This window comes from Prionailurus viverrinus, chromosome B3, assembly GCF_022837055.1.
Source record: "Prionailurus viverrinus isolate Anna chromosome B3, UM_Priviv_1.0, whole genome shotgun sequence".
Taxonomy (NCBI): domain Eukaryota; kingdom Metazoa; phylum Chordata; class Mammalia; order Carnivora; family Felidae; genus Prionailurus; species Prionailurus viverrinus.
Window position 1 is genome coordinate 25,434,133 of NC_062566.1, and position 16,269 is coordinate 25,450,401.

The following is a 16,269-nucleotide window of genomic DNA, read 5'->3' on the forward strand; positions in this document are numbered from 1 at the left end:
AAAAGGAAAGGTTTAAATATTATTCATATGACATTTTTACTTACCTAAGTTGCTATAGGTTGCACTACAGGGATTCATGTCAAGAGTATCTGAAACATCTTCTTTTTCCTCTTCCCTTTCCAGTTCAGGTAGGGGCAATGCTGCTGGGACAGAAGCACAGCCTCCATCATCTTCCCTCACAACAACAGATCTTGGATCCCGAGGAGAAAAATCCTCTGTCACTTCATGGGTTTTGTGACTGAAACAAAATCATACCATGGTTATACTGGCATTCAAAGGTCTTGCTAAAATTTAGATTTTTAGAAGGCATTTACTTGCCATAAATGTAAATAACTAGCCCTAGAGTCATAACAATGGGTCATAAGCGCTCAAATACTTGTCTGAATAGAAAGCAGTCCTTCGTGCGGGCTGATCCTTCTATTTATCTTGATCCAGACATATTGAGAATCCAGTTTGGTAGAGGAGGTATGGTAAGCTCAGAGGGAAGCTTGAGAATAAGAAGGTAAGAAGAGAAAAATTTTTTTTTAGGCAGAAGGTGGTGATAATAGTGGTGAGAAAGCTGAATGCTTCACTAATTAGACACAAAATACACACATACTTAGTGAACTATTTAGCATACTTACTATACTACAGTACATAACACTCTAGCAAGTATCAAATACTTCATATATTTACTTTATTTAGTATATAGTATTTACTACACACTAAAGTATTTAGTAAAGGATCAGGAATCAAGTTGAGATGAGACTAAATAAGGATGTTAAGCAAATGTCTTAGTAGGTAAACTGAGGCCAGGACAGTCTTGTTGCCAGGAGGACAGAAGCATCAACCTTTGCCTGCATGCATGCATGCAGCAGCAAGGCAAATGGAAAAGAAAGTTCTGCATTCTAGTTAATCTTACCTATTAAAATGAATCTGAAATATCCTATTAGCCACATACCACAATGTGGCATATCCATAATACTCTTTGTTTCCAATCTTGTTTCACTGCCGCCTGCTCATTTGCGTATAGCTAGCTTTTCCCCAGTTCCCATTCTACCTGACCTATCTATTCTGTTGCTATTAAGTACAAGGGGATGAAATGGTCATTAAATGTTGGTAGAAAAAACTGGCCTAGTTAGGAAATCTCACTGAGCTATCCAACAAAATAAATTCGAAATCAAGCATTTTTAATGGTTTCTGAAAGTGTTCTTAGACTGTCATATACCCACCAACTCTTCTTCCTGTATTATTTTTTTTTAGTGGGCAAAGAGAAAGAGGCAAATATCCTACATGCTGTTTACATGTTATTTCTGGATTTTCAATTGGCAGTGAATCATGGTGATATTTACAAGTTCTTTAAAAGAGGCACTTTGTTTGATCATGTGTCATCAGAACATATATCACCTGTGGATTTGAGGGAGTAGATCTGAAGAAGCAGTACCTTCTTATCAATCTTTCATTATGGAAATTATGCATGTGTCTGAACAGAAAACAGGCCTTGAAGTCTGCTGGATATTCAACTTCAAAAATACTCCTTCAAAACTGGCAGAGCCAGAGGTCTCTATACACTGGGAGTGAGCAATGAGCTAGAGGATCCTTTATGGTTCCTTTATGGTACCACTCTCAGGGACAGTGGTAAAGTGGAAAAGCACCACTGGTAAGGCACCACTCTACCAGCAGCCAGTAGGGTGGTTCATGTAAAGGAGGCCTCACACAGTAAAAGCATGCTGCCTCTAAATGGACTGCTCTATGTCATCAACCCAAAAGAAGGGCTGCAAACAAAACTAGTTTCTCATAATAGGGATCATAAAACTAAGGTAAGAAGAGGCCTCTACTTCCATTCATTAGTAAAGACAAAGGAAAGTGACATTTCTGAGACTCTCTTGGACACCACTTAATGTAGATCACTAAGTAGTTATCAACATGCTGCAGGAGAAGGAAAATGATGTTTACTGGGCAAAAGTTCATATAAACCATTTCTGATTTCAGAGCAATAAATATAAAGGCACATTCTCTTCTCAGAGTCAATTTAAGATATTCCCTAAAATGTGGTTTTTAGGCTCCTCATCTCCACAAACTTGCTTTTGCCTTTTCTCCTTCTTCACCCAATCTCCTCATTGTTACCAGAAAGCTCTCTTTTCCATTATCAAAAAGGATTGGTAAAGGTTGGTTCAGAAACCACAACTCTATACTCACCTGTCTGCTTTCCTCCCAAGGAACGGGCTATGTACAATGAGCCTCAGCTATTGTGAAAACCACAGCAAGAGTTGCTGCTGTTAAACTGTGAGGAATTCCCTGGGCCTGTTCCCACATACATGAAACACAGCTCTGTGCTCTTAAGGGCTTCTCAAAACAAAATATGGATGTTAAAAAGTAAGAAATGTAAAAGACTCACCCACTGTACTCACTCATACAATTCCCCATTAAAGGATATTCTACAGGGCCTTCTTTGGTCTGTTAATCATGTTCTAAAGCTCTGATGTACCCGAGGTCCAACTGAGCTCAGGAGGACTACAAGTAAGATACAAGTTTCGAATTCTGCACCTTAATATCATCCACTGCACCTTGACCTTTACCTTACGGGTTTGGTCTGGGAAATGTGCCAAACTACCTCTGGGAAACTAAGCAAAGTGAAAACTAGTTTTATTAACTCTTTGAGGACCAGCACAACACAATCTATATTCCACATAAAGATTAGTTTTCAGGGGCGCCTGGGTGGCGCAGTCGGTTAAGCGTCCAACTTCAGCCAGGTCACGATCTCGCGGTCCGGGAGTTCGAGCCCCGCGTCAGGCTCTGGGCTGATGGCTCAGAGCCTGGAGCCTGTTTCTGATTCTGTGTCTCCCTCTCTCTCTGCCCCTCCCCCGTTCATGCTCTGTCTCTCTCTGTCCCAAAAATAAATAAACGTTGAAAAAAAAAATTAAAAAAAAAAGATTAGTTTTCATAAGCACATGTTAAAATAAGTACACTGGCATATTAAACCACCAATTAAAATAATCATCAGCTATCAAGAACTACACAAAGAGAATTGATGAAAGTAAAATCACAAGGAATTGCGAATGGATGCTAAGATTGGCATTTACTGTGACAGCAAAGTCTAAAAGGAAGGATTTTTTTTAAAAAAGTGCATCAATGGTATGTCACATCCTAATGCTTGAGAGAAGAACACCTCTTTGTATGATGAAAATGGTAAAAGAGATGGGAAAGGGAGAGGTGTTGAGAGTTCAAGCTTAGAAGTGGTAACATGCTAGGACTAAAAAATGAAAAAGAATTGAGAACAGCATCAGAGAAGGTTGACTCAGACACTATTTATCAATAGACAAATTGTCTAGGAAGAAAGAAAGAAGTAAAAATCTGACAAGTTATCTAAGGCATATTAATTTTATAAGGGAATATAATTTTTCACCATTGATTTCTTTCATAGATATAAAATCAGAAAACCCTCCCGAATAGTAAAATGACACTTTCCTAGATACAAACTTTATCTCCTAACAAAATAGTTCACCACCAATATTTTGTCGAGAAATGTTTAAGATAATAGGGAAAACACCAAAATGGGAATCAGAGAACTCAGGTTCTGATTACTTGATCCTCTGTACAAACTAGAGGACAGCATCAGGAAGGAGATAATAAAGAAAATGAAAATTTCCCCCATTTCATCCATGAGACAGAAGGTAAAAAAAATCTTCAAAATGAAATTACAAAAAAGCTACTAGAATTTCTAATACACTATATCTTAGCATATCTTGAAATAACAAACATGACCAGGATAACTAGATTTTTTTTCCAGGTAAGTACAATTTGATATTCATTACTATAAAACAGAATTGTTAACTGGTATATGGCTCACAAAGAAGAAGTTAGTGCTTTTCTATTTCTACTATTTAAATTCATGTTGAAACAATCCCTAGTTCTATAGTGCTATGAGGAATGTCTATGATTACTATGGTGTTGACTTCTAGGTCCTTAATTGTCAGGTTGAGTCAAACCAGACTTAGCCTGCTCTTTTACTGGACCCTCAGCATCCACTCTGCATTCATGATGGAAGACAACACAAGTTTGCTGGTACCTCAAACTTTTTGACCGACTTTTCCATTAATGACCAATTTGTAATTGAGATTTGGTATGTTTGACCTGACACTTCAAAAAAAATCACATCATAATCTCCACAAAGAATTCTCATTTTCTGAATGTGGAGAATGAACTTAAGGTGTTCAAAGGAAACTGTAACACTATTACAGATTTGTCTGTTCTACAAATGAATCCCTTGGTAAGGTTAGCTCTCATCAGTCTACAGTATTCATACATAATTCAAAGCTGCATAAGCCATCATCTCCTGTGGGAAGCTCACTTGGCTTACCCAGGTGGTAGGATTAATCATTACACCATCAAACAAAATAATCTTGTTTTTTCCCTGGCAAATCCGTTGAAGACAAATTTTTGTAAAAATTCTGTTAAATGTCTAAATGCACTTTTTAAAACGCAAATCAAATTCTACATTAGAGTCCTTTTTGTATCCAAGTATTTCCACAATTTCAGTTCAACTTTATCTTCAAATTCGACTACCTTCATTCAGCTTCAGAAGGGACCATAAACGAAATCAGGCTTCTACAGAGACCATCTGCCTCTTTGGGCAAATGGTATTCTAAATTCCCATTTGCCAGCTCTCTTCGGCAATGACATTTGTCTCTATTTGCCTAAGACAGCCAATAAACAAATGTGTGATTTTTAAAACCTCTTTTTATTCCTAAAATTCAAATCAAAGCATATCCAGAGATAGCATTTCATAGTTTTGTTAACTGTTTCAGACCTGCTGATTTCTGGGGTTGCTGGGGATGATGGACTTTTGCAGAAATGGAATATATACTAACACATGAGGAGAGTTCAAAGTTATCAAACCCCACACCTTCAATCTATTGGAAGCAAACTCCATTTTTCTGTCCCTGTACGCCCCGCCAATGTGACATTTCTTAATCCTATCTTAGTTTTCAGGTCTTCAACTTGATTTTGCTACACTTTCCAATTACTGGCATTCTCAGGTAGAAAAGTGTTGTGTCCATTGATCACTATCTTAGTGTCTCCAATTTTCCACTAAGCCTTCTGTGGTCTTTAACTGAAAACTTCAAACTTCTCCTGAACTGAGATTAACCTTTAACTGAGATCTGATGAGCTCCTGCTAATATGTCTAACAGAGTCTGGTCAAACACACCAACTCTTACTGGTGAACGAAGTGGCTAGGTCTTAGAATGGGGAAGACTGGCAGCCACGTGCAAGGTCTTGAATAGACTCTAATTTTCAGATACTGCATGGTTTCACTTCTTTTTTTAAACAGATGTGAATAGCAAATTAAAAGTGTCTTTAGGCACTAGACCGCAAGACAGTGAAGTAGATAAAAATATAGGCCACTGTAAATCACTGTCATCTTCATAATGCCAATAAAAATTACAGTTTTAAAATTGTATGAAATACAAAGTCAGAATACTATCTGTGCAAATTAACAGAAAAGATAAATTAATCTTGGAAAAGAGCAATAAAAGGCGGCTGTCTTTTTCAATTAACAGGGTTATAGAAGGAGCTTCTCAGTATCACCATTTAGGCCTTGGCTCACTTCTAAAGAATGGTGTGAGATACTGATGTATATTTCCTGAAAAAGCAAGATATGAAAAGAAAATGCAGGCCTTTCTACTAGAACTACCCTAGGGAGGATATGGAAGTCATTTTTTGGGTCCTTGACTTTTTACCCATGCCCAGAAACACTGGAGAAGCAAGTCACTACACATTTTCCCACCCTCCTCTTATCTCCCTCAACTGTCCATCTGCCCTTCAAGTCAGAGGATGGAGATGATTTTGTATACTAAACTCTCTAAAAACATTGGGGGCTCAAGGAGGACATGGGAACCAAAACCACTCAGAGCCTATTCCTACTTGACACTGTACAAGCCACACACTTTTCCATTTAATTCACGAAAACATCTCAGGAGGTAGATGCAATTGCTTTCATTTTACAGATGGGGGAACTGAGATTGAGAGCAGTGAAGTGACCTGCCCAAGATTATAAGGAAACTTCGGTAGTAGAGTCAGGATCTGAACTGGATACTCTCCTACTCTGACATCCACCACACTGGCACCATAAGGCAAGCTTGATATACTGTAAAGACTCAACAATAAATGCTTATGAAGATGAAGTAGAGTGTATGATATTTACGGTTCTTACTTGAAGCCCTGGCTGGATAAAGTCTCCTCTGAAAGTAAGAAGCAGTAATAGGTCAAGTCTCCCAACATGCAGCACTACCTCAGTTCCTTGTATCAAAAGAGGACAGAGGTGAGCACAAAATGCTCACCTAAAATCTCTATTTTGTTCCACTGATCCTCTGTTCTACATCCTTGTGACCCATCAGGGTCATGTCTGGACTACCTGCAGGCCTTCAAGGCCTTTCACAATGAGGCTGCAATGTATGTTTCCATCCTTATTTCAAATTTTCTTTTTTTTTTTAAAAATTTTTATATTAGATATAATTTATAGTCAAATTGGTTTCCATACAATACCCAGTGCTCATCTCAACAGGTGCCCTCCTTAATGCCCATCACCCACTTTCTCTTCTCCCCCACCCCCCATCAACACTCAGTTTGTTTTCAGTATTTAAGAGCCTCTTTATTTCAAATTTTCTAATACACAATCCTTCAGCTTCACACAAACCAACGTATTTCTACATCATAATTCCTTGTCCCTTGGATACCACATTCTCCATCTTTGCTGAACCTACTTTCCCTTCCTAGAGTTCCCTCCCTTTTTCTTTCCATATATTTCAAACCCAGCCAGTCACTAAAGACTACTCAGGTCTCACACTGCTCACAACATCTTTGGGTCTGCAGGAACTCTTCCTTCTCTGAACACCCATAACAGGTGTTCTGGATGAACGTTTGTGTTCCCCCCAAATTCATATGTTGAAGCCCCTAAACCCCAGTGTGACTATATTGGAGATGGGGCCTCCAAGGAAATAATTAGATTAAATGAGGTGATAAGGGTAGGGCCCTGTCAGATAAGATTGTATACTTGTAAGTAAATTGGCCAGTCTGTGGTATTTTAAGGTAGCCTGAGCAGATTAATATAAAGGGTCTGAGATTATAGCAAACACTCAGTAAACAGGTGCTGAATAAGTCAAATCACATGGGATCTGGACAGCAAGGCACTGGAGAAGAGTATTACTAGGATCCTCTACAGGTTCTAGTGTGGAACAGGACATCTCCCTGATGCAGAGTGGAGCCACATCCATGTGCCAGCAGCACAGAAAGGCCAACGACTGATTCCTGAGTCTATATCCCCACATAAGAACTAGGAGTGGGGGTGGGAGCTATCAGCATGCACTGCTGTCATTGTGTTGTTTTTTTCAGGCAAGCCTTTCTCCCTGCTATTAACAAATCACCATTATAGAAGCACCATATGAGGACAAACTGCTTGTCCTGGAATTAAACTTTTAAATATTATTACCTGATGACTCTAATCAATACCTACTACAATTATGTTAAATAATCACTGGCTCAAACTGTGGCTTAGAGGTCTGAATACAGGCCTGGAAATTAGAAACTCAAATTTCATTTCAGCTCTGTACCACTGCTTCTCGGTCCCTGTCTCCCATTATTCATCTAAAAAATGGCTGTGGTGACATTTATAGGAGTGTGTATTAATTAGGAAATTCAAATAAAGTGCTTTTAAGAGAGTGAAGAACTATGTTCAACTGTGCCAATGTTGAGTACTTTAAGACTGCTTGACAGCTCAGTGAATCAGTACACATCCCTTACTGGTCACAGACTTACCTTCTTGCACTCAGGCTGGCTTTATAAAAGACATGGCAGACACCAAAAGACTCAACAACCACCACCAAGAGTGCAACAAAAATCACCTAGGGGTCAAACACCTCTAAAGTCAGAGTCTGGCTCTGCTACCTGCTTGCAGAGTGGCCCTGGGAATGTCACTGAGCCTCTGTTTCTCTGTCTTATAAAATAGGAAGAAGCATGCACTGTCATAGATGTTGGGACAAATGAGATAATGTGAGTGAAAGTGTTTTAAGAATTATATAGTGCCCCTTCCTTGCCTCCAATGGCCTGCCTCAGCGCCCTGCCACTGCCCCGCAGAAATGCTTTGATTACCCACAGTCCTTTGCCAAATTAGACCAGTGTCCAGGGCACTGGCTCCTCATCTCACTCAGACTTATACCAAAGATGTAAAATTTGGTGCAGATGCCTGAGCCTTAACGCTTCAAGGTGTAGACCTTTTAGCTGATGCTGTAGCTGTTACTATGGGGCCAAAGGGAAGAACAGTGATTACTGAAAAGAGTTGGGGCAGTCCCAAAGTAACAACAGATGGTGTGACTGTTGCAAAGCCAATTGACTTAAAAGATAAATATGAAAATATTGGTGCTAAACTTGTTCAAGACATTGCCAATAACACAAATGAAGAGGCTGAAGATGGCACCACTACTGCTACTGTCCTGGCACGCTCTATTGCCAAGGAAAGCTTTGAGAAGATTAGCAAAGGTGCTAATCCAGTGGAAATCAGGAGAGGTGTGATGTTAGCTGTTGACGCTGTAATTGCTGAACTTAAGAAGCAGTCTAAACCTGTGACAACCCCTGAAGAAACTGCTCAGGTTGCTACCATTTCTGCAAATGGAGACAAAGAAATTGGCAACATCATTTCTGATGCAATGAAAAAGGTTGGAAGACAGGGTGTCATCACAGTAAAGGATGGAAAAACACTAAATGATGAATTAGAAATTATTGAAGGCATGAAGTTTGATCAAGGTTATATTTCTCCATACTTTACTAATACATCAAAAGGGCAGGAATGTGAATTCCAAGATGCTTGTGTTCTGTTGAGTGAAAAGAAAATTTCTAGTGTCCAACCATTGTACCTGCTCTTGAAATTGCCAATGCTCACCTTAAGCCCTTCATAATTGCTGAAGATGTTGATGGAGCAGCATTGAGTATACTTGTTTTGAATAGGCTAAAAGTTGGTCTTCAGGTTGTAGCTGTCAAAGTTCCAGGTTTTGTTGACAATAGAAAGAATCAGCTTAAAGACATGGCTATTGCTACTGGTGGTGCTGTGTTTGGAGAAGGGTTGACTCTAAATCTTGAAGATGTTCAGCCTCATGACTTAGGAAAAGTTGGAGAGGTCATTGTGACCAAAGATAATGCCATGCTCTTAAAAGGAAAAGGTGACAAGGCTCAAACTGTATCCAAGAAATCATTGAATAGATATCACAACTAATGAATATGAAAAGGAAAGGCTGAATGAACATCTGGCAAAACTCTCAGAGGGAGTGGCTGTGCTGAAGGTTGGTGGCACAAGTGATGTTGAAGTGAATGAAAAGAAAGACAAAGTTACAGATACCCTCAATGCTACCAGAGCTGCTGTTGAAGAAGGCATTGTTCTGGGAGGGGCTTGTGCCCTGCTTTGGTGCATTCCAGCCTTGGATTCAATAACACCAGCTAATGAATCAAAAAATTGGTATAGAAATCATTAAGAGAACCCTCACAATTCCTGCAATGACCATTGCTAAGAATGCAGGTGTTGAAGGATCATTGAGAGTTGAGAAAATTATGCAGAGTTCCTCAGAAGTTGGTTATAATGCTATGCTTGGAGATTTTGTGAATACGGTAGAAAAGGGAATCATTGATCCAACTAAGATTGTAAGAACTGCTTTATTGGATGCTGCTGGAGTGGCCTCTCTGTTAACTACAACAGAAGTTGTAGTCACCGAAATTCCTAAGGAAGAGAAGGACACTGGAATGGGCGGAATAGGTGGAATGGGAGGTGGTATGGGAGATGGCATGTTCTAATTCCTAGAATAGTGCTTTACCATTATTAATGAACTGTGAGAGGAAGCTCAAGGCAGTGCTCCTCAACAATAACTTCAGAGAAGTCAGCTGAAGGAAACAACTGAAGAAAAGGCTGGCTGATGGCTAAGAAAATCACTATAACCATCAATTACTGGTTTCAGTTGAAAACATATAATGGTTTACTGCTGTCATTGTCCATGCCTACAGATAATTTATTTTGTATTTTTGAAAAGACATTTGTACATTCCTGATAACTGAATGCAAGAGCCATGTACCAATGTACTGCTTTCAACTTAAATCACTGAGGCATTTTTACTACTATTCTGTTAAAATCAGTATTTTAGTGTTTGCCATTACCAGATGAAAAGAAGGAGCCTTTCTGTGGAGAGTAAGACTAATTGTGTACAAAGCAGAGAAATGTCCAATTATGTGACAACCTTTGTGTAATACAAATTTGTTTAAAGTTAAAAAAGAATTATATAGTACATGTGGTTTATATATACAATGGACTACTACTTGGCAATGAAAAAGAATAAAATCATGCCATCTGCAGCAATGTGGATGGAACTGGAGGGTATTATGCTAAGTGAAATAAGTTAGTCAGAGAAAGACAGATATCATGTTTTCACTCATATGTGGCACTTGAGAAACTTAACAGAAGACCATGGAGGAAGGGAAGGGGAAAAAATAGTTTCAAACAGAGAGGGAGGCAAACCATAAGAGACTCTTACACACAGAGAACAAACTGAGGGTTGATGAGGGGGCGGGGGAGAGGGGAAAATGGGTGATGGGCATTGAGAAGGGCACTTGTTGGGATGAGCACTGGGTGTTGTATGTAAGCGATGAATCACAGAATTCTATCCCCAAAACCAAGAGCGCATTGTATACACTGTATGTTAGCCAACGTGAAATAAATTATATCAGGAAAAAAACAAAAAATAAAACAAAAAAAATATATAATAAGATATTGGTATTTAACTTTGGATTCATTAGGCGAACAAGGAAACAAAACTGACCCAGTAAGTGAGGGAAGTCTCAGCTGGATTCTTTACTTGGGAATATATTCATTATGAAACTCTAAGCAAGGCGGCTTACTTCTCTGGAGTTTTATCACCTTCCAGAAGGAAAGGAATGTAAAGCTGTCTGAAAACCACCCTATCATGGTGCACATAAACACAACTATTCTGCATCATTCTGTGATTAGGATAAAGTGAGATATCAGTTTTCTCTTAAAGGATTACTTAAAAGTTCAATAGTAAGGACTTTATGAACTCATCTAACTTTAAGAACCGTATGTCAGCAAATGTAGATGTGATCTTGATAAATGCTTATAGTCCAGAAGTTTCTTTAGAGCAAAGAATATATGATCAGGAGAGCAAGCAGCTATTTTCAGCTTCTCTCTCCAATTTTTTTTTTCTTTATGAGAAGCAGGAATTTGATTTTCAGAGGCCATTCTGGTCCTAAGCATGAAAAGATGACTTTGATAGGGTTCTCTTAGCAAAGAATAGAGATAATGCAAATTAAGATAAAACTGGAGCATAAGCATCAAAAAAAACCTTTAAGCTTCTAACTTTACAGAAAGAGAAGGGCGTTACATTCTACCACATTCTGAAAAGTGCTCAGACTTTCTTTTTCCATACTATATGTGCATACACATATGTCTATAAAGAGGCCCAGACTTTGGGTACTTTAGTGAGTAGCAAACCTGTATAGTGTTTGGCTAGAATGGACATAGGCCACTAGTATGCCTGAAAACCACAGACAAATCAGGTATTTATTATAGCTTAGTTCAGAGGCTCAGTCAACTTTTTCTGTGAAGAGTCAGATAGTAAATAGTTTAGGCTTTACAGGCCACATGGTGTCTGTTGCACCTAAGGTTGCTGTTATAGTGCAAAAGTAGCCATAGACAACATGCAAATGGATGAGTGTGGCTGTTTTCCAATAAAACTTGATTTACAGAAAGGGGTGACAGGTTGGATTTGGCCTATAGGCCATAGTTCTCCAACTTCTTCTATATATCCTTGAACCCTGGAGTGGATTAGAAGGTTCCTAGAATCGACTCCTGGATTACTAAGGAATATAGCTTAGTTCTATGGGTTCTAACAAGATAAAAAAAGATCTTGGAAGGATAGAGGAAGGCTTATACAGATGAATGGCATTCCTAAGGCAGCAAAGGTGTGCCAAACCTTATCTCCCTGTCCAAAACAGAAGTTGGCAGAGGTTTGGACAGAATCCCAGCAGTGTGAGGCACAGTTGAATTCCTGAGATGTTTCTGGGAGTCTCAGAGAAACCAGACTTACATGATACACTGGGGGGCTTTGCTAATTAGGAACAGGATGTTCAGGGCTGGTGAAGCTGGAAAGGTTAGCCAAAAGAGACCCTTCAGTGGGCAAATGAGATCCTTAACTTTGTCTGGAAGTATTAAAGTTATTTTGGGTGAATTACAGTTATTTTCTTAGGCACTAAGTTTTTGTAACTGATTAGAAAAAATGTTTTCAACTAAATTTTTAAGGACATGTGATTGGCAAAAGATACTGCCTACCAATTATGAAATCAAGATGATTTTAGAATTTACCACACAGTTTACTGAAAAGACTACTAAACGGAAACTGAATCCAGAAGGGAGGAGTAAAATGAAAACAGAATAGTGGGGGGGGGGGGGGGGGAGTGATAAACACATGAATAAATCAAAGATAAAAAAGGATGATGTAATGGGGAGTGACTGAAGGTAGGGGAAGTTTCTTAAGATGGGGAAGTCAGTTAAAATTTTCCTGGGGAAGTGACACTTAAATTGAGAGCTGAATGACAAGGAGCTTGCCATACAAAAATCTGAAGAAAGCATGCCAAAGAGAGTGAGTAGCTGATTAAAAAAGGGGTTATGTTTGGCACGTATGAAGAACAGAAAGAAAACTATTGTGAGAAGTTTGTGAACAAGGGGATGAATAGGAGATAGGTTAAATAGGTAGATAGTAGGCAGAGGTCATATTATGTAGGGACTTTCTTCACTGTGTTGACACTATGCGATTTGATTTGAAAAAGAGTACTTGGCTACTTAGCTATCCTAGAGAGACTAGATTAGAAAAGGCAAGAGATTAAAGCAGGGAAATAAATTAGGAAAATACTTTAGTAAATCAGGTGAGATGATGGTGGTTTGGATCACAGTGGTAGAAGCAGAGATGGAAAGAAGTAAACAGATTTGGGATGTATTATTCTAGAGGATGAGTTAACAAGACTTGCCGATATTTTCTATGTAGGGGGTGTGGGGAAGAGAAGGATCAAGGATGACCCCTACTTTTTGGAATAAGCAATTGGATGGATGGTGGGATCATTTACCAAGAAGGGAAGACTTGGGATGGAATAGATTTGGAGAGAAAAATCAAGAATTCTGTTTTGGACATGCCTCATTTGAGAGGTCCATTTGATGTTCAAGTGGAGATATCAAGTGGATAAGCATGTGAATCATGGGGTAGGTCAGGGATGGAGTTATCAGAATATACCCAGTATTTAAAATCTGGATACCAGATGCCATTTAGCCAGGAGTTAGCCATTAAAGTTTACAGAATCCTTTCTGGTATATGGTCAGGATGGAAAAGAAAAGAAGAAAGCAAAGGAAGGAAGGAAGGAAAGGAAAGAAAGGATTTTAACTTTTAGTGATACATACTGAAACATTTACAAATGCAATGTCTGGGATTTGCTTCAAAATAATGTGGGGAAGAAGAAAAGGTTATAGATGAAACAAGATTGGCCATAAATTGGTAACTGTTGGAAATGTGGGTTTGGGGTAAATGGTAGTTCATTTTACTAATTTATCTACTTTAGTATATGTTTAAAATTTTCTTTCACAAAAACTTTAAAATAAAATGGAAATAAATAAAAGGACCCATTTTAAGATGGTATCCCTTAAAAGGTAATCCTGTAGTATTCACTTCACAGTCAACATTATCAACAAGGCCCTCAGAAAGAAAGGAAGCCAGAATAACTGGGGTTCATGAGCAAGAGAGTAAGTAAAATTAAACAAGTAGACAAAGGTCACATATACAGGGCTTTCTGCAGTTTGGGCTTATGACTGGATTTATGTTTAAGAAAGAACACTTGGCTGTTCTAAAAACAGACTGCAGAGGCAAGACATTCAGCAAGGATCATCTTAAATTATGGTGCCCTAAACAGAATTTGTAAAGAGGCCAACCCTATTCCTAGATACTGTGCTAGATGCTTTATAGGTATCCATTTAGTCCTCATAATAGCTCTGTTAGGTAGGTATTAGTATCACTACTGTACAGGTTGGAAAGCCTTAGCTTAGAGAGGTTAAGTCAAAAGTCACACACCTACCAGTGGTATACATAGAATTCAAATCTGAATCTGACTCCAGTGCTTACATTTTTCTTCCTATGCAGTATTACTCCCCATGCTATGGACACCCAAAGAGCTGCAGAGATGGCAGGTAGGCTAGTGTGCGTAAAAATGATAGTGGAGGAATTCCCACCTGATCACAGACTAGAATAACCATTAAATTAACTCCTCATGATCCAGACTTAGCCAGATAGAAATGATGCCTGTGGATATATTCCACAGGAGCCCAAATTTGACTAGTATCCTTGTCATCAGTATTTCCATTTTCCAGTCCATTTTCAATGACACTGCCAGAAAAAAATTTATTAAAATTAAAAAATATTGGGGCACCTGGCTGGCTCAGTCGGTGGAACATGTGACTCTTGATCTCAGGGCTGTAAATTCAAGCCCCACACTGGATGTAGAGGTTACTTAAAAAATAAATCTTTAAAAGAATAAAAAATAAAAAAAATAAAAAAGTCACATACTTCCCCCCATAAAACCTGTTTCTGCTACAAAATCTACAAGATAAGGGCCAAATATTTCAACATATCATTCAAGCCTCTTCACAGTTTGTCTCAGCACTTCTCCAGTTTTTTGTTCTTGGGATTCCTTTACACTTAAAAATTATTGAGAAGTGCAAGGGCTCTTGCTTATGTGAATTGTAGCTATTGATATTATATGAGAAATTAAAATTGAGAAAATTTAAAAATAGTTACTAGTTCATTTAAAATAATAAACCCTTTAAAAATAATTTTAAAAAAATTTAAAAACCCTTTAAAACCCTTGAACAATGTGGGGGCTAGGGGCACTGTCCCTTGTACAGTCAAAAATCTGTGTATAACTTTTGACTCCCCCAAAACTTACTACTAATAGCTTACTATTGAGCAGAAGCCTTACTCATAACATAGTCAATTAACACATATTTTGTATGTCATATATTATTATATAATGTGTTCTTAAAGTAAGCTAGAGAAAAGAAAATGGTATTAAAATCATAAGAGAAAATACATTTACAGTACTGTATGTTATTTAAGAAAAATCCACACATAAGTAGACCTGTGCAATTCAAACCTGTGCTGTTCAAGAGTCAACTGTAATGAAAAAATTTTGATCTCATCCAGATATATGGGTGGGAAAGGGAGGAGTGTATCAGTAGACTTTTAGATAATTATGAATATTCTTCTTGGTACTATACCAGAACTTGGTAAGTAGAAGTCCCTTAAAGGTTACTTGCAATGTGAAATCTGAAACCATTAATAATAAACCTTTTGGACTCAGTTACATAAAAATCTATTGGTCTAATTTGCAGTTTCAACGTATGTGTAATTTTGTAATATCATGCATTAGGTCATTTGGAAATTGCCAGTTCACTGGGTTATGCAGATCTTCCAAATGTTGGCACATTTCATCATGTGATATTAAAAAACCTTTGTATGCAAATACCACCACCACCACCAATCTCATCAGAAAAATCTCTAAGTATCAGGAAGCTGTCAAGGTCATGGTGGCAGATACAAGTTTTCAAAAATTCTTACTTTTAGTTGAAAGCCTGAATTTTATCATTGACAACAAATACTGTCCATTGTTTTCCTTTAAGTAATAGGCTATGCTCATTCTTGAGAAAATATCTGCCAAATACTCAAGTCTGAATAGCCAGTCACAGGGGATCAGCCACTTGTTCTTTCAAGGCAGTCCATGAAAATGGGGGGGGGGGTGGTTCAGCTTTGTAACCCAAATCTTGAAACTCAAACTATTTCCCAAGTGTGCTTCCTTGAGGTAGCCATCACACTTTGGTGTGCAGCAGAAGCACTTCATGTATACTTCCCATTTCATCATACGGAGTTTAACAGACATAGCCTCAAGAGCTGAGATTTAATAAAACTACTTCATCAAGGACATGTTTAAGTGAAACTTTTTTTTTTTTAACTATTTGGACAATATTATGTGATGGCTTTGATTTCTGTTAAGGTGTAAGTAGTTTTACATACTATTGTTTTTGTGCCACCAGTGCAAATGTCAATGTAGTGAAAAGAACAATGTCTTATGAAAGTGGTGACTTGTGCGTGATCACTATTTGACCTTGCTTTGACCACATTTGAAGAACCACTGGTCTCTTCGTCA

General features: G+C 38.2%; 1 protein-coding gene and 1 pseudogene across 7 annotated transcripts in view; one reads left to right on the plus strand and one right to left on the minus strand.

Annotated features, from left to right (window-relative positions):
* Positions 1–16,269, minus strand: part of PEAK1 (pseudopodium enriched atypical kinase 1) — a 316,915-nt gene that overhangs the window by 55,491 nt on the left and 245,155 nt on the right. For all 7 annotated transcript variants that reach the window (XR_007153014.1, XM_047862946.1, XM_047862945.1 and 4 more), the window contains one exon: positions 45–238. Coding sequence is in view for 6 of the 7 variants with exons in the window: in XM_047862946.1 (XP_047718902.1) it covers positions 45–238 (194 nt within the window). In the remaining variant the exon portion in view is untranslated. The remainder of the gene's footprint in view (positions 1–44; positions 239–16,269) is intronic.
* LOC125167986 (60 kDa heat shock protein, mitochondrial-like) lies at positions 8,115–9,816 on the plus strand (annotated as a pseudogene).